We start from the raw sequence: 26,897 nt of genomic DNA on the forward strand, positions 1-26,897 counted from the left end.
TCAGTCCGGTGAGCGTCTGACTTCGGCTCAGGTCATGATCTCACAGTCTGTGAGTTCAAGCCCCACATCGGGCTCTGGGCTGACAGCTCAGAGCCTGGAGCCTACTTCATATTCTGGGTCTCTCTCTCTCTGCCCTCTCCCACTCATGCTGTCTCTCAAAAATAAATAAACACTAAAAAAAAAAAATTAAAAACAAATAAAGCAGAGTGCATTTACACAATGATTTGACCTGTTCTTCAGGGCTCAGGGTACCTATTAATATCGCCTGCCATGGCTGTTTTACAAAGCCCCAGGGACTGCAGACCTCGCTTTGCTCTTGTACTAGTGGCCCTAGACTCAGAGTCTCAGTCTTTTGCTTTCCCAAAGTGTTCTGTCCAGCCAACTTCTACATTGTTAGAACTGAGAATAGGCTTTGCCCCTAAATGGTTTCTAGTCTGCTAAGAGTTAAGAAACCAGGGGCACCTGGGTGGCTCAGTCGGTTAAGCATCTGACTTCGGCTCAGGTCACGATCTCACAGTTCGTGAGTTCAAGCCCTGCATTGGGCTCTGTGCTGTCAGCTGAGAGCCCGGAGCCTGCTTCAGATTCCGTGTCTCCTTCTCTCTCTGCTCCTCTCCCCGCTCATGCTCTGTCTCTTTCTCCTTCAAAAATTAAAAAAAAGAAAGAAATCAGATAACCAAACTTGTTAGAACTATTCGAGTTAACAGGATCTTAGCCATGTTTTCCTCATGAAAGCTATTTAGACACTTACTACCAAACACATTTAACCAGCTCAGATTTTTAAAAGCTTGTTTTCATTTCTTTTAAACTTTGGTTTCTCTTGTGTTCTAGACTCTTGGAGGCTGCTGGATAGAGGTATTTATGCTCTCACAATTCACCCTAAACTGAAGGAACTGTGAAGGAATGACTGCTGTGCCCAGTTTTGTGACTTTAAAAAATTTAAGAATAGGACCACCTCCTTAGGAAGAACCGTTAGCTCTAGCTTTCAATGAATTCTCAAACAGCAGTAAAGCTAGGCACTGAGTAATAAAATCTTGAATTAAGAGTCCTCAGAGGCTGTTCTTTTTCAATTCCTTCTTATTCTAGAACAGTTTTTAGGTGAGAAAGGGTTCAGCTTCCAGCCTAAGTTGTATGCAGACACCTTAGAGCCTACAACTATTCCTCTCCCAGATGAATTACATCTAAATTAAGTGGAATTTAAGAGTCCAGAGAACTCTGTAGGAGGAGTCCAGATACTCCTCTTTAGTGACCCAGCTATTTTGAATCCTGAAGTATTCCAGAAAAAGTAGCTAAAACTGCAAACTTCAGGATTATTCTGATCTACTTTTTCTAGAACACGTGGAGGAAGGAGAAAGACCATTCCCCCAAAAGTAGGAGGAGTAGATAAAAAAGTTTTGAAAAAGACATTTCCTAAAGAAAAAAAAGTTTTTATCTGCTGTACACATGGTTTAAGTTTTAAATTGGCTCACACTCAAAAGTAGGAGCTGTTTATGGGGCACCTGTGGGGCTCAGTTGATTGAGCGTCCGACTTCAGCTCAGGTCATGATCTCGCGGTCTGTGAGTTCGAGCCCGCGTCAGACTCTGTGCTGACAGCTCAGAACCTGGAGCCTGCTTCGGATTCTGTGTCTACCTCTCTCTCTGCCCCTCCCCCGTTCGTGCTCCATCTCTCTGTCAAAAACAAAATAAACATTAAAAAAAAATTTTTTTTTTTTTTAAGTAGAGCTGTTTAGTCATTAAAGGCAAAACACCTTTGGAATTAAAACACACACACACACACACACACACACACACACACACACGAAACATAACAAGTCATTACATCCAGCAGGTTACCAAGCTCTTCATGAAATCAAGGTGTTTAGCCTGATGAGGAGGAGTGGTTGAAACTTCAAGATCAGGAATTTACTTTGGAGGACTCGGTCTGGTTCCAGTATCAGAATTTTACTTCTCTGCCACACAGGCATTCTCCGAGCCATTTTTTATCAAGTTATGGTGTTACAAAGATAGAACTCAAGAGGAATCCTTCAATTGTTTATCGTTGGTCTTCCCTGGGCAGTGACTGGCACAGGTCTGACATCACAATTCGGGTAAATGGTGTCGCAGAAATGAGACAACTGCAATACAGATGGGCCAATTCTGAGACCCAACATTCACTCGGGTCTGCAAAGAGCAGGGTTTCCCGAAGTCAAGGTGACTGGGATGGACACGAACAACAGTAACATCACGTTATAAAAGTACTTCCCTTGGGGCACCTGGGTGGCCCTGTTACCCATCCTACTCTGGACTTCGTCTCAGGTCATCCCACAGTTTGAGAGTTCGAACCCCTGGGCTCTGCATAGACAGTGCAGAGCCTGCCTGGGTTTCTTTCTCTCCCTCTGACCCTTCCCCTCTGCTCATGCATGCACGTGCTCGCTCTCAAAAACGAACATTAAATCAAAATAACTCAAACAATAAAGAAGTACCTCCCTTTTCCATTCCTGTCTCTTTGAGAGTTGTAGTGTTGCAGAAATGCCTCAGGAGACTTTGGGCTCTTCTGCAGGCACCAGGACTTTTTTTTTTTTTTTTTAAAACCACAAAGTACCTTCTAACTCCATTTCATTTACACCAAAATAAAGCTTAGTTTTAAATATTCACGTGAGGGGCGCCTGGGTGGCGCAGTCGGTTAAGCGTCCGACTTCAGCCAGGTCACGATCTCGCGGTCCGGGAGTTCGAGCCCCGCGTCAGGCTCTGGGCTGATGGCTCGGAGCCTGGAGCCTGTTTCCGATTCTGTGTCTCCCTCTCTCTCTGCCCCTCCCCCGTTCATGCTCTGTCTCTCTCTGTCCCAAAAATAAATAAACGTTGAAAAAAAAAATAAATAAATAAATAAATATTCACGTGAAATTGTATTCTAATGAACACTTTCAACAACAGTGCTGGTATTACAAGGGAGACAAAAACTTGGGAGGGTGCAGGCAAACGTGTGACCAAAATACTGACGGAAATAGGGCAAACAGCATTAGGCTACATTGCCAAGGAGGATGAAAATCGCACATTCTCCCACCCAATGCTAACTGCGAACACTAGAGATTCTTATGGGGGGTGGGGAGGGCTGTGGACGCAAATGCATACTCCTCTCAAAGCTGCTAGCTCCTCCTCTCCCCCCCAAACCCCACCACACCAGACCCAACTGGGGCATATCTTTTCTGCACTCCAGCAGCTCCTTGCAGAATGTGCAGACCCTCAGGAGAGTATAGGGGTCAGGCTTCTCAACAAAGGCCCTGTGTGGCCACCCTTGGGCAAACATGGACCCCCATCTCAAATCCAGTCATTACTAGGTGGTCAATGTGCAACTGGGCAGGTTACTTTACTGCTGAGACAGTTTCCTCCCCCATAAAGTGTGTATCCATAAAGTGAGTATCATACAGACCTCCCAGAATTCACTCGTACAACAGATCTTTATCGAACAGCTACTATAGGCCAAGCACTGGGAATAACGAGTTAACACAGAAACTCTTTTTGCCCTACAAGGACTAATATTTGGGCGGGGGAGGGGGGGGGGAGAAGAACCCAGAAAAAACAAGTTGCCTTTCCAGACACTCACAGCATTTTTCAAGTAGCAAAGAATAACAGGGACATAATTACTTTGGAATACTCTCTGGATAAATAACACTTAAGTGAGATCTGGAGCATGAAAAAAACCCAGCGGAACAAAGGTGGTATTCCAAGTAGAGGGAATCCAACTTGACAAAGCCTGGAGGTGGGAACTGTAATAGCTCCTAAAGCAGACAAAAGGATTTGGGCAAAGCAGGCAGTAAGTAGTTCTGGATGAAGGGAGTGGGGAATTAAATCAAGTGTTAAAGATTCTAGATTTCAGTCTAAAGGGAGAGGGCCCACTGAAATGCTTTGATAAGCAGGGGGAGTACCCTGGTCCAACTTTTTTTTTTAACATTTATTTTTGAAAGAGATACCAAGTGCAAGCGGGAGAGGGGGAGAGGAGGGGGGGAGAGAGAAAAGAAAGTATCAGAAGCAGGCTCAGGCTCCGAGCTGTCAGCACAGAGCCCGACGCGGGCAAGATCACGATCCGAGCAGAAGTCGGACGCTTAACCGACTGAGCCACCCAGACGCCCCTCGACTTACCCTTTCAGTACACGACGTTCCCTAATTGGGGGTGAACAATTTGGAGACGAACCCGGGAGTGAGGCGGCAGGGATGCAGTGAAGCGGACTGATTCGGGGGACGCCGCGGCAGTAACGACGGGGGCTACCCCCTCCGTGCGCCAACCTCGGGCCAAGCACCCTTCGAAGCGCTCTGCCGGGAATAAACTCCGTTCGCGATCGCACCAAGCCTCTACGAAGTCCCGCGACTAACTGTCTTCATGGAGGGGGCAGCCGAGCCCAGGAAAGTTCAGGGCCTGACACAGGGTCAGCGCCCCCACCCGCGCCAGCATCACCACCTGCGGACACCACCCACCTACCGCGGGGAGAAGCCGAAGTGAGAACCCGAGCGCGGGGACCCCTCACACCCACACTCCCCGCCGGACCCTGCTCTCCGCGGCGCCCAACAGGTTCTCGGATTGAGGAAGCCGAGGCCCGGGAGGGGAGTTCCCTAGGGTCTTGCCCAGCTACCCCCGCTTCTCCCAGATTCCACCTCCCGCCCCGCCGGGCCCCAGAATTCCCGGGACCAGAGCAGCCCCAGCACCGCGATCAGGCCGGAAGGAGCAGGGTCTCGCCGGCCCGGCTCCCGCAGCAGTCGAACACGCACCTGAAACTTCCACGGCCCACAGCCACCAAGATCCGCGCCTTCAGAACCGCAGCGCGCGCCTGCGCGCGGTTTAAACCCTCCCGGCCGAGGCTCGCACCTCTTGGCCCTGCCCCTTCCCGTTCCGGGACGCCGGCCGCTGGGTCCTAAAGACCGCCGTGTCCTAAGGGACTACCGGAGCTTCCTGCAGGAAGGGAGCCCCCCCCCCACCCCCGCAGCCTCCAGCTCTTGTCTCACCACTTGACCACTTGTCCTAAAAGGAAGAGAGAGAAAATTAAGTCTTCTCTCTCCTCTCTTAATTAACAAAACGCATCCCCTTTACAGTGGTTCTCATAGAGAGCTTCAGGCTGCCTGGAGCTCGAGGCAGGGGGTATTTACTTAAAGGTACAGGATCAGCTGAGGGCTGAGACCTGTGTCCTCGTAGGAGCGGGGGCTCGCTGGGGACGCAAGCTTGTAAAACTTGCTGCAAAGGAAAAGGTTAAATGAGCTCCCCTCACACTCAACCGCGAATGCCTGTTTCTTTGAAACAGGTGTGTGTTTAATCTTACTGGTTTGCCAGAACCGAGGTCTGAAACAAACTTTTGCAAAACGGAACACTCCCCATATTCCTTGAATATCACGTTTATGATAACTATTTTCAGAGTTGTTTTTTTTTCTTCTTTCAAACTAGGCACCGCTCAGAGGACTGAGTGAAAAACTCTGTGGAAACGTCCCAAGGACGTGGTTCGTTTACTCAACGTCTGCTTTGTGCCTGGCATCGTGCTAGGTGCCTGGGTTATTGGGAGGACAAAACAGACATAGTGACTACCCTGGAGGGCTCGACTCCAATGAATAGCCGATCCACACGTGAATCATGGACTTGTTTCTCTTTGGTTGCTTTTATGCTTTGTTCACATTTTTGTGTTTCCTATAATGCTATAATGTTATCCACAGTGCCATAGATAAAAATTACCAAAGTTACTTATTGCAAGGTGTGAGGGGCAGAAACATGGAAGGAATCCTGCAAGAGCCTTTGAAGCAGGACCCAGGTGAGCGGGAGGCAGTCCGCGAGCGAGGAGTTAAGGGGGAAAGAATGGCGGAGCCAAGGCTGGGGGCGGGCTCCGGAGCCTCTCTGCCATAGGCTGTTCCAAGGAGCCTCTGGCCAATAGGATTGCTGGATCAACGCCAGTGGCTAGCAGGTCGTCCAATGGGAGAGGACATTGGGGGTGTCCGGCCAAGTTCGGCTTCCTTAGCTGCGGGGAGCTTGGCCAGAGGTCTGCAGCTGCTGGGTTCTGGCCTCGGAGGTCGCGGGTTCTGCTATCGCGATTCGGTTGTGGCGGTCGCGATGTTTTTTTCTGAGGCTGGGGCCCGACCACGGACGTGGGAAGCCAGCCCCTCAGAACACAAGAAGTGGGTGAAAGTAGGTGTCCGGGGAGCTGCTACTCGGATTCTAACTTGACCAGGAACTCTCATTTCCGTCACCTGCCTGGGTCTCACTCAGCTCGGTTGCACTGACAAGGAGTGAACTGGCCTTCTAAAGTGTCATAGTTAATGACTGAGCCTAGAGCTGCAAGGCTTCTCGCTCCCTGTCCAGTGTTCTGGCTATTTCCAAGTTCCTTCTTTTCCCCGCTACGAAGTCTATTAATAATAACCTCTACCCTGTATCTATCTCACCTTCCTAATTCTGGAACTGAATTTTAGGTAGAATTTACCCCAGTGGTTTAAATGAATTAATTTGCGTCAGTCTAGCGATTGATTAAGTCGTTTGCACTTTTGGGGGGTAAATTTTAGCACATTAAGAATTTTGGAGAAGTAAAATTAGAATAATCAAACTCCATTGCCGAACCCTCCTGGTCAGCTGAGTTTTAGATTTTGGAGATCTACATAAACTAGTAATAAAGATAATAGAACAAATGGTTTCCATCTAACTGAAGATATTTAATGTTCTTTAGGTGTTTAAAGCATGCGATGAAGATAACAAAGGCTATCTAAGCAGAGAGGACTTTAAAGTGGCTGTTGTAATGCTGTTTGGGTACAAGCCCACCAAGGTAGAGCTTTCTTCTTATATTTGGGAATGGGTAGACAATACAGTTGGGGTAGTTTGTAAGTAAAGCGCAGTGGCTAGTTTAGGATGTTTATAAGGAAATCCCTGCCTTTCAGAGCAATTTCAGAGATATGTCCAGTGCTGACTTTTAAGAACCTAACTCTGGGATGAGAGATGCCTGGCTGGTTCAGTCCAGTAAGTGTCCAACTTCCACTCAGGTCACGATCTCAGGGCTGGTGAGTTTGAGCCCCACGTCAGCTCTGTGCTGACAGCTCAGAGCAGAGCCTGGAGCCTGCTTCAGATTCTGTGTCCCTCTCTTGCTCTGCCCTTCCCCTGCTCATGCTCCAACAAACATTAAACAAAAATAAAAAAAATTAACTCAGGGATGAATTCAAGTTCATGAAACCAACGCACCACTGGTTACTAATAATAAGTACAAGATGCTAGGAAGGTGTCAAGACGGAAGGCTGGGGGAGGGCATTGGTAATAGGAGGAATTCATTTAAATTATAAAACATATATTTATATGGTCAAAAAATTCAAACAATCCAGGCAAAGTATGAAGTTGAATATAGAATCTCTTTGCTACCAAAGAGTCCCACTCCTCAGGGGTTATCATTTACAATTTTTTATGCATCATTCAAAATTTCCAGTGCATAACATGCTTGGCATTCTATTGAAAAAGTGGATGCATTGTATGCCTGTTTTATTTTGTTTATTTTCACTTAACATAAGAGCACACACCACCATGTTTTACTGTGTTTTTTTTTAACTTTAATTTTTTTTAAGTTTATTTATTTGAGGGAGGGAGAGAGAATACCAAGCAGGCCACTCACCGTCAGCATGGAGCCCAACACAGGGCTCAAACCCACGAACTATGAGATCATGACCTGAGCTGAAGCCAAGAGTCTGACACTTAACCAACTGAGCCACCCAGGCACCCCACACATCACCGTGTTTTAAAAAGTAGTTGCATAGTATTCTTTTTAGCCAGTTTCCTGTTTTTGGTCACTTAGATTGCCCCATTATTTTTCATTCCTACAAACGTTGTGATGAGCATCCTTTTATATGGCTTTTATATGGCTATTGTGGATGTATATCTGTGGAATAAATTCCTGGAAGTACAATTGCTAGGTAATTTGAAGTTTTGTTGGATATTATTCTTCGGGAAAGTTTGCCCTCATTCACTAATAATGAGAGTTGAACTGAGCTTCAAGGAACGTCCTGCCTTAGGAGGGCAAATTTCCTGTTCCCCTTTGTCTTTGTGCTGCTCTCTTTGTTACATTCATTCTAAAGATGGATCCCTCTTGTTAAGGTGCTGAACTGAAATTCATCAGAGACAAGATCTTGTCCAGGTTTAAGAAATTCATTTGCAGCCATCAAACAGAGGGCTCCCTCGTGCCCTCCTTAAACCAAACAGCTTGGCAATCACTTTGGCCCAGCTATTCCTCATGAGGGGGATCTGCCTGTCAGATTACCAGCCCAGCAAAGCCAGGGACCAGGTGATGTCTCATGTCTCCGTCCTTCATTATGCGTGAATGTATCACCACTTCACGGTAAATAAGTTCTGCTGATACAAATATGTCCCATGAACGGATCAGGTGGGCTCAAGGTGGTTCACCTACTAGCAGATGCTTGGTTACTGAGAAGCTGATCACGGAGCTCGGAGCGGTAGTCAGGGCTGACTCCCAGAAATTGCAGCTCTCCTGTTAACCTGCAGGTATTTCAGCTAGAATTCCAGAGCAGGTCAGCTTAATGGGCCCAGCCTTTGAAGCATTGTATTTAACCTTGCTGGAAAGATAACTGGTTTCATTTTGCTTTGATCACCCTTGAGCCTATTTAATTGGCTTTAACTTTAGACTATAAGTGAGGAATTGAATGACAAGTACAGTGATGCGCTCACATACATGTATATGTACAGTTCATGAGATTTAACAGATTTTTACTTGTATTTTCATGCCTGGTTGAGGTTTAGTGGTTTTGTTGTTTTGTTTTGTTTTTAAGAGTACTTGAGAAGGTGGGAGAAGGATAGGGGGAAGGAGAGAGAGAAATTCAAGCAGTGTCCATACCCAGGGTGGAGCACAACGGGGGGCTCAAACCCAGGACTCTTAGATCATGACCTGAGCCGAAATCAAGAGATGGACACTCAACCCACTGAGCCACCCAGGTGCCCCTTGGCTTTTATTTTTTAAATGTCTTTTGACTGCAAATGACTAAGCAGTAAAGTGATAGCAAGTCACCGGTACACCTGTCAATCGTTTGTATGTGTCAATCATTTTGTTAAATGACAATGTACACCCTCTGTGAAATGTAGCAGAATTTTACTTTTATAGTGGGTTGAGGTTTGGGGTTTAATTTTATTTAATTTTAAAGATCTTATTTTTAAGTAATCCCTACATCCGACATTGGGCTTGAACTCACAACCTTGAGATCAAGAGCCGCACACTCCTGACTGAGCCAGCTAGGCACCCCTAGGGTTTTATTTTTGAATATTGCTTTTGAGCAAATGAAATATTTATTGAATGCATGGAATGTAATAAATCATTTATACACTCACGCAGTTGTTTACACAATGAAATCTATTAAGTGTTCCTGTTTAATAAAATGAACACTTGCTAGTTGCTGGAGATATAAAGACGAATAAAATATAGTCCCTGTTGTGAAGCAGTTCACAGTTTAGTGTAGAGAGACTTATAAAACTCTGTGATAAATACTGAGATGGAGAAGAACAGAAAGAACCCAAAGTGAAAGGGACAAGGAAGAGGGTCTTGAAATCCTAGTGTAAAGTAGGAGTCTAGGAGTCAATTAGACTGGAAGAGCTAGCTAGACTCTTCTGATATGAGGTGTCCAGAAGCACTTTGTGGTGTTGGGAGATGATCTGCCCTGAAGACTTGATGTGGTTGGTGGTTAAGAGAGGGGTGTGAAACCAGGACTATAGCAATAGTGATGCCACCAACTAGGAAAATTAAGGAGTAGGCTTAGAGGAAAGTCAATGACTTCAATTTGGGGCACATTAAGTTTAAGGAGGCTCTGAGCATCCTAAGTGAATTTACTCATTAAATATTATGCTGGTGTTGAGGTTATGGTGGTAAAGATTGGCTCTCAGATTGTGCCACCGCTTGTAAATGTAGGAGTCTGGAACTGGGTGAGGAATTGAGAGGTAAGGGCTGGAGACAGTTTGTGGACTCCTCAGTTTACAGGTGCTAGATCATGAGCCTGGGTGGCATTGCCCCAAAACGGTGTTACACAGCATGAAAGGCAGTGGATCACTGGGGGTACCGACAGTTAAGGGTAGGCAGGGGCAGAGGGAACCAGGAAAGTGCAGGGCATGGAATCCAAGGTAGAGAAACTATGTCAGGTATTGCCAACTTTCTCATTCCATAATGTTTATAATGCCCTTGTAACAGTAAAGGGAAGTGCTTATATTTTAATATATAGCGAAAGCAGTTTCCTGACACTTATATAGGGTATGTTCTGAAACATGTTTAAAAAGCCATAGGAAAAGAAAAATGCAGACTAGGCCAAATGTTAATAGTGGTTCTCATTGGACGGCTGTTTTTAAAAATGTTCTTCGTAAAAAAAAAATGAATAAATAAAATTAAAAAAAAATGTTCTTCACGATCTTACATATTTTTTGTGTTTTCTACATATTACTTTCATAATCAGGAAAAAAGAGGTAAAAAACAAAGCCATAGAGCTCATTGCAACAATTGCTTGTATTTGTTTAAAATTGAAAAGTTACCTTTTAGGTCATGTGACAGCCAAGTTGATGGTATATGCTTAAACTGTGTTGGTCAATGGAATAGTATTGGGACCATTAGGGTCTGTAGCAGATTAGCATATTGTGTCATATAGGTATATAGATATTTCTTGCTTTAATGCCACTTAATTTTTTATTGATTTTTTTAAAGATTTTTTTTTAAATTCCAGTTCGTTAACATAGAGTGTAATATTAGTTTCAAGTGTACAATATAATGATTCAACACTTCCCTACAACACCCGGTGCTCATCACAAGTGCCCTCCTTAATCCCCAATCACCTGTTTCACCCATACCCCCCCCCAACCCTAGATACAGATGGAAGAATAAAATGACTATTACAGCTGTCTTGTCCTGTGATATTAGTTGTCTGCTGGACTCAACACAGTTTGTTTCTCATAAAATATAATCCTTCTCCACACCCCAGGAATTAAGAACTCCCACTGTGAAAACATTTGATGAAATTATATGTGCTTTTCTTTCTTCTTTTCTAGATAGAAGCTGATTCTGTGATGTCTTCAGTAAATCCAAACACTTCTGGTAATATGAAAGTTAATATTAATTTTTAGACTTCATAAAATCAAAATTAAGAACAAAAATAGAGACTATAAAGCACATCTTTGTCTTGTTCTGTTTCAAAGAAAGATTTTGGTTCTTTAATGTATTCATAAGTGTAATAGGATGTTTATTGTAGGGAAGTCTGAAACCATTGAAAAGCATAAAGAAAAAAATGTTGCTTGTAATGTGAACATCCAACTGTTGATCAGTATTTTCTGACTTAGATGAGCAGAAGTGGCACTTTACTAAAATGGAAAGACTTAGGAGAAGGTTTGGGGTTGGGGGAGAGCCAGAGTTCACGTCTGAAAATGCTACGTTTGAGAAATTTCAATCTGTGATATCCGGGCATTCAGGCTGCGTGAATACAGAATTCAGAGGAAAGCTGTGGGCTGGAGAAATAAATTTGGGAGCCGTTCGCATGTAGATGGTGTTTGAAGCCCTGGGGATGGATAAGATGACCTAGCAAGACAGAGTGGAAGGAGAACCTTCAGGAACCACAATCATTTGAAGTCAGGGAGAGAGTTAGGAAATGGCAGAGGAAGTTAGAGGCGGGGAGGGGCGGGAGGAAAGTCAAAGGTATCTGATCCAAAACAAGGAGAAGGGGATTATTTCCAGGAAGAGGGTGTGGTCAACACCTTGGAAAGGTCAGGTAGGTAGTAACTGAAGTGTCCCTTGGGGTTGGCGACCTGCAAGACGGGTTTCGGTACCTGGTGATGGCAGAGGCCAGGCTGGAGTGGTCAAAGGCAAACCAAACCTTGAGAAAGTGTGACAGTGTAAGCAGAAGTCTTTCAGTAAGTCCAGAGTGCCTGGGGATCAGGAGTGGTTTTTTTGTTTTTTGTTTTTGTTTTTTTGCACATGAAGATGTTTCTGAGCTTAGCAGAATGCTCTAGGGAAGAGGGAAAAGGAAGATGAGACAGACAGAGGAGTACCTGTTGTTTTGGAGATAGGGGCCAGAACATGTTGGATTGGCTTTTTAAAAATTACCTTTTTGGGGAAATAATTTAGGGCTTACAAAAAACTGCAAAATAAAAATAACACCGAGAGCTGTATACTCTTTACCTCGATGCACTTACTGTTGACATTTTAACCCTTTGGCCCTTTCTACCACTATCCCCTCCTCTCACTGCTCTGAACCTAAAACCACAGCACACTTACTGTAAACTTAGACTGATGTTGTATTTTTGTCTCATTTACTGTTTATATTCCGGTACTGTCATTTGATCTGATAATGTCCTTAAACACATCATCCCTCATCTAATACAGGAATTAGTCTTGGGTGCCATGTCTCTTTAGACTCCTTTCATCTGGAACATTTCTGTAGACTTTTTTTTTTCTTGGCTTTTTATAACATGGAAATTTTGAGGAACTAGCCCAGCCCTCACTATTAATTTTGTTTTTTTTTCAATATATGAAACTTATTGTCAAATTGGTTTCCATACAACACTCAGTGCTCATCCCAAATGGTGCCTTCCTCAATACCCATCACCCACCCTCCCCTCCCTCCTACCCCCCCATCAGCCCTCAGTTTGTTCCCAGTTTTTAAGAGTCTCTTATGCTTTGGCTCTCTTCCGCTCTAACCTCTTTTTTTTTTTTTTCCTTCCCCTCCCCCATGGGTTTCTGTTAAGTTTCTCAGGATCCACATAAGAGTGAAACCATATGGTATCTGTCTTTCTCTGTATGGCTTATTTCACTTAGCATAACACTCTCCAGTTCCATCCATGTTGCTACAAAGGGCCATATTTCATGCTTTCTCATTGCCACGTAGTACTCCATTGTGTATATAAACCACAATTTTTTTATCCATTCATCAGTTGATGGACATTTAGGCTCTTTCCATAATTTGGCTATTGTTGAGAGTGCTGCTATAAACATTGGGGTACAAGTGCCCCTATGCATCAGTACTCCTGTATCCCTTGGGTAAATTCCTAGCAGTGCTATTGCTGGGTCATAGGGTAGGTCTATTTTCAATTTTTTGAGGAACCTCCACACTGTTTTCCAGAGTGGCTGCACCAATTTGCATTCCCACCAACAGTGCAAGAGGGTTCCCATTTCTCCACATCTTCTCCAGCATCTATAGTCTCCTGATTTGTTCATTTTGGCCACTCTGACTGGCATGAGGTGATATCTGAGTGTGGTTTTGATTTGTATTTCCCTGATGAGGAGTGACGTTGAGCATCTTTTCATGTGCCTGTTGGCCATCCGGATGTCTTCTTTAGAGAAGTGTCTATTCATGTTTTCTGCCCATTTCTTCACTGGATTATTTGTTTTTCGGGTGTGGAGTTTGGTGAGCTCTTTATAGATTTTGGATACTAGCCCTTTGTCTGATATGTCATTTGCAAATATCTTTTCCCATTCCGTTGGTTGCCTTTTAGTTTTGTTGGTTGTTTCCTTTGCTGTGCAGAAGCTTTTTATCTTCATAAGGTCCCAGTAGTTCATTTTTGCTTTTAATTCCCTTGCCTTTGGATGTGTCAAGTAAGAAATTGCTACGGCTGAGGTCAGAGAGGTCTTTTCCTGCTTTCTCCTCTAGGGTTTTGATGGTTTCCTGTCTCACATTCAGGCCCTTTATCCATTTTGAGTTTATTTTTGTGAATGGTGTGAGAAAGTGGTCTAGTTTCAATCTTCTGCTTGTTGCTGTCCAGTTCTCCCAGCACCATTTGTTAAAGAGACTGTCTTTTTTCCATTGGATATTCTTTCCTGCTTTGTCAAAGATTAGTTGGCCATACATTTGTGGGTCTAGTTCTGGGGTTTCTATTCTATTCCATTGGTCTATGTGTCTGTTTTTGTGCCAATACCATGCTGTCTTGATGATTACAGCTTTGTAGTAGAGGCTAAAGTCTGGGATTGTGATGCCTCCTGCTCTGGTCTTCTTCTTCAAAATTACTTTGGCTATTCGGGGGCCTATTGTGGTTTCATATGAATTTTAGGATTGCTTGTTCTAGTTTCAAGAAGAATGCTGGTGCAATTTTGATTGGGATTGCATTGAATGTGTAGATAGCTTTGGGTAGTATTGACATTTTGACAATATTTATTCTTCCAATCCATGAGCATGGAATGTTTTTCCATTTCTTTATATCTTCTTCAATTTCCTTCATAAGCTTTCTATAGTTTTCAGCATACAGATCTTATACATCTTTGGTTAGATTTATTCCTAGGTATTTTATGCTTCTTGGTGCAATTGTGAATGGGATCAGTTTCTTTATTTGTCTTTCTGTTGCCTCATTATTAGTGTATAAGAATGCAACTGATTTCTGTACATTGATTTTGTATCCTGCGACTTTGCTAAATTCATGTATCAGTTCTAGCAGACTTCTGGTGGAGTCTATCAGATTTTCCATGTATATCATGTCATCTGCAAAAAGTGAAAACGTAACTTCATCTTTGCCAATTTTGATGCCTTTGATTTCCTTTTGTTGTCTGATTGCTGATGCTAGAACTTCCAACGCTATGTTAAACAACAGCGGTGAGAGTGGACATCCCTGTCGTGTTCCTGATATCAGGGAAAAAGCTCTCAGTTTTTCCCCATTGAAGATGATGTTAGCTGTGGGCTTTTCATAAATGGCTTTTATGATTTTTAAGTATGTTCCTTCTATCCCGACTTTCTCGAGGGTTTTTATTAAGAAAGGTTGCTGAATTTTGTCAAAGGCCTTCACTATTAGATTTTTAAGAATGGTCCTTGTTTTGTGTTTGCCTGATGTTGGGGTTAAGCATTTTGAGCTAGAATACCATTTAGGTGGCCTGTCCCTCGTTGGGGGCCACGTCTGGAGGCCCACAGTGACCATCTGTCTCTCATAGATGGTATTAATTTTTGCCACTAGGGAAGACGTCCAGTTTCTCCAATGTATTCTGTTTATCTTTTCTTCCCTTGCAACTAACAAGCGGTGTGTGGAGAGACACATCGAAGACATTGCAAATATTTTCCTTCTCATCAAAATTTGCCCCTAGATTTGGTAACTGTTCATGACTCTCGTCTGACCCAGTTTTTGTCATAACAGTTGCAAAATAAGGATTTTCTAATCCTAGTGCTTCAGTTAAACCTTGGCTATAAGCAGGAGACCTCCCTTTTTCTTGATCAATCCATCTGTTTATTATCAGCACAGACTCATGAATTGCGTGTTTTTTAATGATTTATACTCCATTAATTATCATTAATTATTTTAGTTTTCACCTTGTCACAGACTTGGGCATTGAATGCCTCCTCAAGTTGGCTCCTGTGTCCTTTTGACCGGTTTGGCTTTTTCTTTCTTTGAACAAATCTTTTTATTTATAAATGGTAGATTTACAAAAGAGTTTACTGGATTCCTTTTTTGTATGCAAGGTTCAGTACCCCATATGGACCATGACTCTTAGAACAATATTATTGCTAGGAGAACGTGTTTTTGACAAACTCCCTAACTTGATGGAATTTCCTTTTAATTTCATGTAAAAATTTTTGCACACTCAAAATGCTCAAATATTGTGTCTGTAATGTTCAATTCATTGTAACTTCCTTTTTTAAAAGGAGTTTATTTATTTATGTTGAGAGAGAGAGAATGAGGGCACGAGCGAGCAGGGGAGGGGCAAAGAGAGAGGAAGAGAATCGCAAGCAGGCTCCACACCCAGCCCAGTTCAGAGCCTGGCTTGGGGGTCGATCCCACAACCGTGAGACTATGACCTGAACCAAAATCAAAAGTCAGATGCTCAACTGACTGAGCCACCCAGGCACCGCAGTTGTAACTTTTTTTTTTTAACATTTATTTATTTTTGAGAGACAGAGATAGAGCACGAGTGGGGGAGGGGCAGAGAGAGAGAGAGAGAGAGAGGGAGGGAGGCACAGAATCTGAAGCAGGCTTCAGGCTCTGAGCTGTCAGCACAGAGTGCAATGCGGGGCTTGAACTCATGAACTGTGAGATCATGACGTGAGATGAAGTCGGATGCTTAACTGACTTAGCCACCCAGGCGCCCCTGTAACTTCTTCATGATGCCTTCCCTACATATTTTCCTCTGGATTGCTATATGAATTTTTGAATCTAAACTGATTTCTGTCTTCTGGCAGAAGAATTTCCCACATTTTTTGCATTGGTAGCATTTCTCCCTATTAGCAGTCCCCTAAATGGTGAGTGATTTTCTCGATTCTGTCTGGGTGAAGGTCTTCCCCACATGTTACATATATAGCGCTTCTCCATTTTGCAACTTTTCTGATAAAGCCAGTGGTATTGCTGCTGAAGTCACTCTCAGATCATTCATTATTCTCATAGACTTTCTTCCTAATGTGTGTTCTCTGAATTAAGGATTTGCCTTTACACAGAAGGTTTTCTTTCCCCAGCCATTCTTTGATGTAGAAAGAGGTGTCCTTCTGGAAGAAAAATTTACCATGTTCTTTTTTTTTTTTTTTTAATTTTTTAACATTTACTTATTTTGAGAGAGAGAGAGAAATTACATAAGCAGGGGAGGGGCAGAAAGAGAGAAGGAGAGAGAGAATCCCAAGCAGGCTCCAGAGAGAGAGGGAGGCACAGAATCTGAAGTAGGCTCCAGGCTCTGAGCTGCCAGCACAGAGCCTGATGTGGGGCTCGAACCCACAAACCGTGAGATCATGACCTGAGCCGAAATCAAGAATCAGATGTTTAACCAACTGAGCCACTGAGGCACCCCAAGACTTCCCATGTTCTTTACAGCTGGAGTGAATTGTCTAATGTACAGCCAAGATTGACTTCTGACAGAACTTTTCCCCGTATTCAATATTAAAAGATTCCCCCCCCATATGTATTATCTCATGTTATCTCAGATCTTCTATTATGAAGATCTGACTTCATAAAAAGCTTTCCTTGTCTATGTTACATTCATGTGATATGAATAATATCTCTCCTGTATGGATAATTTGAAGGGTAAATTATCCTTCATATCCTTCAATAATCCTAAATGAAGGCAGGTTTTCTACCTTCATTACCTTCTAAAGGTTTCTCGTGTGTGCATATACTCTGATACAAAGTGAGGACTGATTCGTGTGTGTGTGTGTGTGTGTGTGTGTGTGTGTGTGTTTCCTTGATGTTTGAGAGAGGTTTGACTTTGGCTTGTGGCTGAAGATATGTTCGTGAAAGTTACAAAATTTCCTTTATGAACTCTCTAATTTTTGAGTTCTGACTTCAGGCAGAAATATTTCTCACGTTTGTTGCAGTCACAGAGCTTCCATTTGAAACTAGTTCTGATGGCCACTAGAGCTTTATGCTTTGGAAAAGCGTTTCTTTCCATTCACTATGTTTGCATGGCCTCTTCCAGGCCTGAGCTCTCTCATATATAATGAAGAGTACCTGGATATGGAACATTTTCTCAAACTCCTTATGGCCCAAGGATTGCTTCAAAACTGGAATATTTCAATAGTGGACACAGTCTTCCCTATGAGGCCTTTCTGACTTTAACGATATGCTCCTGCCCCTGTATGCATTTTCTTGCATTTAATATCAAGGATATTACATCTGTTCTCACATCCACTTCTCAGTTCATGAGGATGCTTCTTTTCACATGTGTCTTTTCCTAATAATTAACTTTAAGATATATTTCAGAGGCACCTGGGTGGCTCAGTTGGTTGGGCGTCTGACTTTATCTCAGGCCACGATCTCACGGTTCGTGGGTTCAAGCCCTGTGTCGGGGTCTGTGCTGATGGCTCAGAGCGCGGAGCCTGCTTACCTCTCTCTCTGCCTCTCCCCCGCTTATGCTCTGTCTCTCTCACAAAAATGAATAAATGTTAAAAAAAATTTTTTTTAAAGATATATTTCAAAAGGTCACAAAGTAATGTAGCCATCTGAGAAATTCAGGGGAAGGTCTGCAGAGGAAAGAGATCAAAGTGCAGATGTTTAGCACCTGGCTCCAAAATTAGTGTGAAGGGACCCTCCTCATTCTACAGATTTCCAGTCTTTTTCCTTCTTCTTCTTTTTTCTTTCTTTCTTTCTTTCTTTTTTTTTTTTTTCTCTTTTTCTCCCCCAGTTCCTCTCCTGGTCTTGGTATCAATGGCAGATGAACCTTCTCAGAGCATCATATCCTTCTCGTTTAAAGGAAATAGACTTAAAGTCAGGGTGCTACCTTTCCAACTAGCTTTAATTCATGTTTATTTGAAAGGGAGACTCAAGACCACAAATACTCAAAAGAAAGAATAAAGTCATCCTAGCAAGAAATCACTGCTGAACTCTGATTGCTGCTAACATAACTTTTTTTTCTGTTAGAACTCTTCACAACTGAACAAATTTCAGGCCATCAGCTTCATCTTTTCTCCCTTTCCATACATGAGTCACCTTTTACATGTTATTTTTCTTGCAGGAAGAGGGTTTATGCACAGATGAAATGTTCTGTCAGCTATATTATCTCTCTCTTTCATGTTTTGATCTTGAAAAAGAACTGAAATGTAGCCTTGGCTTTCTGGGAGCTATTTATTCAGGTAATCAATTTTTCCATAGTCCTTCTTGGTAGCCTTGACCTGGGAATTCTCCAGCTAGCTATGGCTCTTTTTTACATCCAGACAAGGTCATGCCACGTCTCTAGCGTGCCACCCTAAAGGATTCTCTGTTCAGGCCCCAGTTCCTGGGTGAGGAAGACCCAGCTTCCTGGGTGAGGTCCATACGCACATCCTGGATTGACCCTGACTCAGCCAAGTCTTGACTATGCACACACTTTAGTACCTAAACCTGGGTGCCCGGGCCCTATTTTCCAGGAGCTTCTGGTCTAACAGGTGGGTTGTTTCTGTAGATTTTCCTTGTTAAAATTAAGAAGAATGAGAAGTTAAGTCAAAACCTTTAGAAGTTAGAGGAGATCGTCTCCAGAAAAGTCACACTCGGAGAGTCTGAAGGCAGCCAGAATAAGTAGCAAGAAGGCATTTTAATGCCTGTAACCTAACAAGCAAGTATCCGTCAGCAAAAACTGTTTAGGCGGCAGGAATAAGGAATTATGTTAGTGGGAGACCAAAAAAAAAAAAAAAAACAAAAAAGTCAAGTCTCTTGTTTAAGAAGCAACAGATTACTGTTGGGGTGGTTCTAATGTATACTAAAGCTACCTATTTGAAAGGGTTGTATTTTGTTGCAGTGCTCACTCTCTGGGATACATTTCATACCTTCTCTAAGTATAGAGCACAAAAGGTTGCAACTAGAAGAGACCTAAAAAACTGTTATTTGTTACCTTTTCTTAAAAAAGAGGAAATTAAGGGGGGGTGCCTGGGTAGCTCGGTTGGTTGAGGGTCCCATTTCGGCTCAGGTCATGATCTCACAGTCCGTGAGTTCAAGCCCCACGTTGGGCTCTGTGCTGACAGCTCCGAGCCTGGAGCCTGCTTCGAATTCTGTGTCTCCCTCTCTCTGTGCCCCTCCCCTGCTGGAGCTCTGTCTCTGTCTGTCTGTCTGTCTGTCTCTCTCAAAAGTAAATAAACATCAAAAAAAAATTTTTTAATGAGATTAGGCTCTAGAGAGAAATAATAAAATATCTCGATCCTGGCATTTGATGGTTCTTTATTTGCAAAATACTTCTACATGTGTTGTAATATTTATTATAGATAATAATTACAGCTATGATTTTCTGAATGCTTACCATGTGCAGACTTGTGATTGAGTGCTAGGCACGAATTGTTAAATTTAATACAACTCTATGATACCAAGATTAACCTCACTTTATAAGTTAAAAAAAAATACCAGTGCTCAGAGAGGTTAAGTATGCATAGTGTAGCTATCTAAGTAAGTAACAGACCACAGCAGTCTGATCTCCAAACTTACCCTCTCAACCATTGGCTAAACCCTTGATTTTAATGGTGCCATGGGTCATATTAGTCATTAGACAGAGTTAAGGACAGTGTTCATCCCCCAGGAACTTAATCAACAAGTTGAAGTCAGGAGTAGATCAGTATACAGAAGGTTCTGTGCCATTGTTGGAGGTTGATAACAGATTTGGTTCTGAGCTACCTAATATCCAGAACAAATAGGGAATGACAATCCAGTGATCATCGTCCATACAAAAGAAACTTCTTACCTAGAGAGAGAGTTTTCCCTGGTACAGTGTATTTCTTTCACAATGTCACATGGAAGAGAGACTGATGAATGGACATTGATGTTCCACAAACTGTTCGGTAAATACACTGGTGAATTTTGTAAGGCTGTTCCTTGAACTTTCTTCCTTGTAGGCCAGTGGTTTATTGTCAAACACATCTGAATGGCTCAGCACGAAGGACAAAGAAAGACCACGTGTGATATCAGATGATTTGACTTCATTGTATGACAAATTGTTGAGCATTTTATATGGATAACAAAAAATAAGATTTATAGGGCTTTTGCTTAGTATGCCAAATGCTGTGAATAAGAACTACATGAACATTGCCCCCACTGAATCCTTACACAGCTGTCTGTATGTGTTTATCCCAGATCCATATAAAATATGCCTATGGAAAAAAACAAAGTACATCAGAATTTTCTTTTCACAAGGTGATTAGATCGAGCTTTTTTTTTTTCTTTTTGTTCTCTTACTTCCCTCTTAAAACAATGAACATATTTCACTTTCATACTTAAAGAAGAAAAAACTTCCAGGAACTTAATTTTAACCTTCAACTTAATGGAAAAATCAAAGAGACTGATTCAACATAACAGTGATTGTGGACTATTTGACTCAGTCGTGCTCTCCATTGTCAGTTCAATTGGAAAATAATTTATGCATGAGCTTAATGGCCAGTTGGCTTGTATACTTTTATTTATTACTATCTCATCTGAATTGTTTGGAGCTCGCTAGTTGACTGTGAACTGTATTATTTTCCTAAGTTTAAATGTCCATTTTCTAGTGTTTTAAATTCTACTGTAAACACCTTTTTTTGGTTGTGGATGTTTTCTTGTTTTGGGCTGCTGCCTAACGAACTAAAGCCACGGTATAGTATAGTATTATTTACTGACCTCTTAGTTTTTTCCTGTGATCAGGAAATGCATACACATCACGCTTACCTTATCTTGAAATCCTAACCATAGGGCCATTTTGTGGTATTGCCCATAGATGTTCACCCCTAAATGAATTTATCTCATTACTCATTTAGAGGACGCTGACCACGTTTCACTGTAGGGTAGAAAAAAAGTAGGAGACACAGACACTGACCTAAGATAGGGAACATAAAAGGGTATTGTCACTTCATTTATGGCCAGATGTCAAATAATTACTATGGACAAGAAAACCTCTAAGAGATTGGAGGAGGGAGATGCGAGGTGAGGGCCAGAACTGGACGGAAAAGGATGGGTGGGATTTGCAAAGGTGGAGAAGCAAAGAAAAGGACATAGTGAAATGAGTGAATGCAGATGCCAGCTCTGCACTTGTCTGCTGGCTCCTGGTGCTGTCTGTGCTAGGTCAGTGTGGATACGGAACTCAGCGTGGATTACTTACCCAGCACACTCTTCGTAAAAACGATGGATGTCATGGGACTGCCGAGGCGTTTGCTAACAATACAGAGAAGGGCTTTATCCCTCACTCCCCACAGCTAGAAGTGGGAAAGGCCTGGCTGGCGCTGTCTCCTCTGTAAGGGCTCTGTGCAGTCCACTTCTGTGCACTTTCTCTCGCAGACCTTCTTCCCCCAGGGCCCACGCTAGCTCGGAGGCGGAGACTTCTCCCAGATCTTTGGTTGTAAGACCCCCCCCACCTTCCCTGCCTACCCACCCCCAGATTTGCATATCCAGAGCTATCAACTGTCATACTGTTAATAATGAGTCCTAGCATAAATGGATTCTACCCTCCTTGGAATATTTTTACCTCCCACACCAGCAAGGAGTATAGTGCCTACCTATAAATGAGTTGTTGTGTCAGCAGAGTAAGTTACCCTGATGGAAACTGAGTGTTAAGAAGGGAGATTGACGGGGCGCCTGGGTGGCGCAGTCGGTTAAGCGTCCGACTTCAGCCAGGTCACGATCTCGCGGTCTGTGAGTTCGAGCCCCGCATCAGGCTCTGGGCTGATGGCTCGGAGCCTGGAGCCTGTTTCCGATTCTGTGTCTCCCTCTCTCTCTGCCCCTCCCCCGTTCATGCTCTGTCTCTCTCTGTCCCAAAAATAAATAAACGTTGAAAAAAAGAAAAAAAAAAAAAAAAAAGAAGGGGGATTGAGGCCCACTCTGCCTAGATGGAATAATGAAGCTTTAAATTCCGGAATAAGGTGTCAGGACTTTGCAGTGATAACACTGAGGAACCTGTGCAGGTTTATGAGCAGGAGATATAGGAGATATACATGATAAAAGCAGGAGATAATACATGATAAAAGAAAGTAATGATTCCAGTCCCTGTTTGACAGAAGTAAGGTTTTATTGGTTCAGATTCCTCTATTATAACCTGTTTTTTACTCTTCCTTTTCATTTTCCTCCCAATGATATGGTAAAACTTGACTTCTTCCATTAAAGTAGATTCTTTTCTCTTTATTCCCTTACTCTTATTCAGGAAGCCAGAAGAAAATATCAGTTCTCTGAATTTATTTATCCACCTTAATATGACAGCACACCATTATTTTTTGTTTTCCTTTTCAAATTTTTGTTTAAATTCTAGTTAGTTAATGTACGTGTAATATTAGTTTCAGGGGTAGGATTTAGTGATTTATCACTTACAACACCCAGTGCTCATCGTGTGTGCCCTCCTTAATCCCCATCACCCAGTTAGCCCATTCCCGCCCACCTCCCCTCCAGCATCCCTCAGCTTGTTCTCTGTAAGAGTCTGTTTTATGGTTTGCTTCTCTCTCTTTATCCCCTAAGAAACAAAACAGGGGATAGCTCACCATTGTTGTTGCCACTTTCTCCTTCTGTCCTTACAATCTTTTTAAAAAAATTTTTTTTTAATGTCTATTTGCTTTTGAGAAAGAGACAGAAAGAGCATGCATGGGGGAGGGGCAGACGGAGAGGGAGACGCAGAATCCGAAGCAGGCTCCAGGCTCTGCGGTGTCAGCACAGAGCCTGATGCGGGGCTTGAACCCACAAACTGTGAAATCAAGACCTGAGCCGAAGTCAGTCATTCAACCAACTGAGCCACCCAGGTGCCCCTGTCCTTACAATCTTTTTATGGGAACATATTGTGTCCCTTCTTTTCCTTCATGGCCTCTGGAAGTCACAATCCGAATTTTATTTCTCAAGGTAGAGAAGGCTTGTCTTACACCTTTTAAAAAGCCACTTTATCTTTTTAAAAGCTCATTTTTAGGCATTTTCCAGCCCCAGAAAAATTAATATATGGCACAATGAACATGAACCCTCCTTTTTATACTAAATCTAGGAGCAGACCTACCGTCTAAATAACTTGACATTTTTATTGTTTTCTCCTTCACTCTCCTCAGGTTTATTGCAGTTTCTAATTTAAGCTCACTGTGATAGCCAGAAACTAGATGCCTTCATTTTCAAGAGGATTTCTCTGTGGGCCCTGAAGCATAGGGTCAGTGGTCTTTTGAACCTCAAAAATATATACATAATGAAACTTTCAAGGAAAAATTTATATAGTTTTAGAATATATCCACCCCTATGATAAAAGATGATTATTCTCCTAGGAAACTACTTAAAAAGGTAGAAAAGATAGACATTCCTAGCCTTCCTCTATGACATATCTATATCACAAGTAGTAAATAGCTTGCAAAGTAAAATATATGTGTTTGTTATAGAACACGAAGAGTCCGTTTTGCTAAGAGGAGTTTATAAAATGGAAGGACGTGTTTTCCATTGGTAAGGAAAATGCATAGACTTGCAGAGCCTAGAAGGATCTGTAAAGGTCCCTGGTGTCGGTGGTCTTTAAGTCATGGTCCTTAATCCTGGGTCCTGTGGGGACACTTCCACAGACACTGCTGGACAGGGAATGGTGGAGGGGCCACCTTGCTCCAGACAAGATAGTTCTGCCTTCATTTCCTCTGCACATCAGGCTTTCTGGTTTATACCTTTCCTACAGCTAAAAACAAACAAAAAAAACCCTGCAAACTACCGATAGAGTCCAACTACCCAGGTGTTTTCTGAACACCTTTTGTAAACAGGGTAATAAGAAGCTCAGATAAACACACAGGTCTATGTGGTTCCTGATGTTGTCACGATCCTAATGTGTAACTGCAGTAAAGCGTATTTAGGTAACCGTTATTAGTGGAACAATGCACATAGGAGACCCAACGTTGTATTTGAAGTTAGAATTTTCTGAACACATGCTTTCACTCCAGGGGCGAACACAGGTAATGCATTTGTCATTGAGCATGAAATCTGAGGGCAATAGAATTATTGCAAGTCTCTGTGAAGCGGTAATCTTAGGTTTGAGTGTTGTGACAGCAGGTGGAGCTAGCAGTAGAAAGTGTATTTCTAGGCCATTTAAAGAGCAGCAAGATGTAGAAAACTTACTCGAATGTGTTTGCATCTCAGAGCTGCAGGAGTAGCAAACCATTATGCGCTGACTGCGGAAGGTGATTGGGCTGCTACAGTGTGAGAGCCAAGCTCAATGAAACTTTATCCTTGTTAGAAAAGGGGCTTGCGTTTGGGTATGTGTTGCCATGGAAGATTAAGATACGGGCATGGGAGTGGAGGGAGCAGTGGGGATGTGTTTGCATGGTTTAATATTACGTGATGACCCTTATTAAAACATAACGATCTGACTGTAGCCCAGGTCATGATCTGGTGGTTGGTGAGTCTGAGCTCCACATCGGGCTCTGTGCTGGCAGCGTGGAGCCCACTTCGGGTCCCTGGTTTCATCTCTCTCTGCCCCTCCCCTGCTTGTGCTGGCCTGCACGCTCTGTCTCTCAAAAAATAAATCAACTTAAAAAAAAAAAAAAAAGGTATCTTGTCCTATGGGGAAAATAGTGTAAAAGAACTTGATTATGTATATAGAGTTATTTGTGTTATTAGATTGTTTTCCTTTTCCAAGTGGCACCCACATTTCCTTCTAGTAAAAACTAAAGAACATTTGCTTTTTATCCCACGAGATTATGAGATAAAGACCCTCACTGCTTTATGGCTTCAAATACCAATGGGTTTTCTGAATATGTACTTTAAAAGATATCACTACTCGTGTACATGTGTGTGTGAGAATCACACATAGAACAATGGCATTGTCCTGTTTGTTTCTTATCATTTCCCTAAATCATACACAATGGTAAGTAAAGAGCAAATATTATGCATGCATTTCCTTTCTCTCTGAGTTTCACTTGTTTTTTTACTATACCATAGGTATTAATAAGTTGGGGTTTCTAAAAGGATGGTTTATTTTGCTGGCTAGGTGAATAGAAAGTAACCTACTTTTTGGCATTAGTACTACAGACTTAGATCTTTTATTTTTATTTTTTTAACATTTATTTGTTTTTGAGACAGAGAGAGAGAGAGCATGAACAGGGGAGGGTCAGATAAAGAGGGAGACACAGAATCTGAAACAGGCTCCAGGCTCTGAGCTGTCAGCATAGAGCCCAACACGGGGCTCGAACCCACGGACCGCGAGATCATGACCTGAGCCGAAGTCGGACGCTTAACCGATTGAGCCACCCAGGCGCCCCGGGAGATCTTTTAAAACACACATTGTAATGCTCTTTGCTGAAAACTAGAAATAACATTTTCCTATTCGTTTATTTACTTATATAACAAACATGTAATCCATGCCTACTGTGCGTCAGGTATCACGCTACACACTAGGGATAAAATTTTAAACCCCATACGGTGCTTTCCCTTAGTGCGTCTCAGGCAGCGTGTGTATGATCAGATAATTACCATAGGACCTAATAGATTAAAAAATTACCCAACAATTGTGTTATGAACAGAGGGCTGTTGGGTCACAGAAAAGGCACTCAGCTGGGAGAAATCAGGGAAGACTTCAAGGAAGAGGTAATGCATTAATTACCTACAGAAGGAGATGTAAACCGTCAGTAGGATAAAAAGGAGAAGCTCATTGCAGGTAATGTGTGTGCCCAGCTCTCGTGAAGGTATGAAAGGACCTGTTGCCTTGGGGAAGCCTCAGGAAGTTTGCGAGGGAGGCTGGAAAGGTGGACCGGGCAGATTGTGAAGGGCTTCGTAGGGCATGGTGTGATCAGTGACTATATGATTCAGGAATTTTAACCAATCTAGATGCTGTCTAACTGATTAACTTCTGGTGTTCATGAAAGTAAAACAGATTTGAAAGTTAACAGATTTGATCCTGTGGGAACATGGCATGACTAGACTTCAGTTTTATCCTCAGTAAGCAGTCTAAATATGTTCTCTGGTCTCACAAGTGACGAGATGAAAACAGAGCCGCGTCACTGCGTGTCCTTAGCTGTGACGGGAGAGGCTGCTAATTCTGCACAACACACATTTACCGAGCACATGGCAGACAGTCTGGGAGGCGCTGGGAGGTGTGCCCTGTTGCCTAGGGTATACGCAGCTGCCTTCTTGACTTGTGCCCGTGGTTCCTCGCCAAAGCATCAAATAGTTGACATGTCCACACTGCAGCTCTCCCCGTCATCTCTAAATGACTCCTCAAACCTCAACCTAGGGGTTATTCTTGGTGTCTCCTTCCTTCTGACCCACTACGTTTCACCCCTCATCTTTCCCGAGCTGTGTTGGGAAACTTTCCATTTCCTCTGTTCCCACTGCTGATGGTCTGGCAACCTCTTCTCCGGCCAGTAGGCTCCTGAACTGGTCTCCCCTTTCATTTTGCTTCCTCCCTTCTCCTTTGTTGAGAAAATGGCCATGAGGGTCCTTAAGAAACTTAAATCACATTATGTCACTTCCCAATCCACACCTTTCATTGACTTGCTATCGTACCCCAAATAAAACCCAAACGATTTCCTGTGGCCCACGAGGGCCTGTGCCCTCTGGCCCTGCCTGCCTTACCGAGACCGACCCAGCCCTCTAATACCACATTCCAGCCACAGGGGCCATTTTGTTCTCCCAC

General features: G+C 42.9%; 2 protein-coding genes across 12 annotated transcripts in view; one reads left to right on the plus strand and one right to left on the minus strand.

Moving 5' to 3' along the window:
* Positions 1 to 4,842, minus strand: part of TDP1 (tyrosyl-DNA phosphodiesterase 1) — a 92,045-nt gene extending 87,203 nt beyond the window's left edge. For 4 of the 7 annotated variants that reach the window (XM_086709037.1, XM_086709032.1, XM_086709038.1 and 1 more), the window contains exons 1-2: positions 4,738 to 4,842; positions 4,114 to 4,446 (exon numbers count right to left, since the gene is read on the minus strand). The gene's annotated coding sequence lies outside the window, so the exon portion shown is untranslated. Of the gene's footprint in view, positions 1 to 1,466; positions 1,655 to 4,113; positions 4,447 to 4,737 lie in introns of those variants that run through there. The other 3 variants (XM_086709035.1, XM_086709034.1, XM_086709036.1) reach the window with 3 other exon arrangements.
* A 1,078-nt stretch (positions 4,843 to 5,920) lies between these two features.
* EFCAB11 (EF-hand calcium binding domain 11) overlaps positions 5,921 to 26,897 on the plus strand; it is a 157,744-nt gene continuing 136,767 nt past the window's right edge. For all 5 annotated transcript variants that reach the window (XM_025919443.2, XM_086709041.1, XM_086709040.1 and 2 more), the window contains exons 1-3: positions 5,921 to 6,133; positions 6,666 to 6,761; positions 11,009 to 11,054. In XM_025919443.2, the coding sequence (XP_025775228.2) occupies positions 5,921 to 6,133; positions 6,666 to 6,761; positions 11,009 to 11,054 (355 nt within the window). The remainder of the gene's footprint in view (positions 6,134 to 6,665; positions 6,762 to 11,008; positions 11,055 to 26,897) is intronic.

Source organism: Puma concolor, chromosome B3, assembly GCF_028749965.1.
Source record: "Puma concolor isolate L17-30 chromosome B3, mPumCon1.1.hap2, whole genome shotgun sequence".
NCBI lineage: Eukaryota > Metazoa > Chordata > Mammalia > Carnivora > Felidae > Puma > Puma concolor.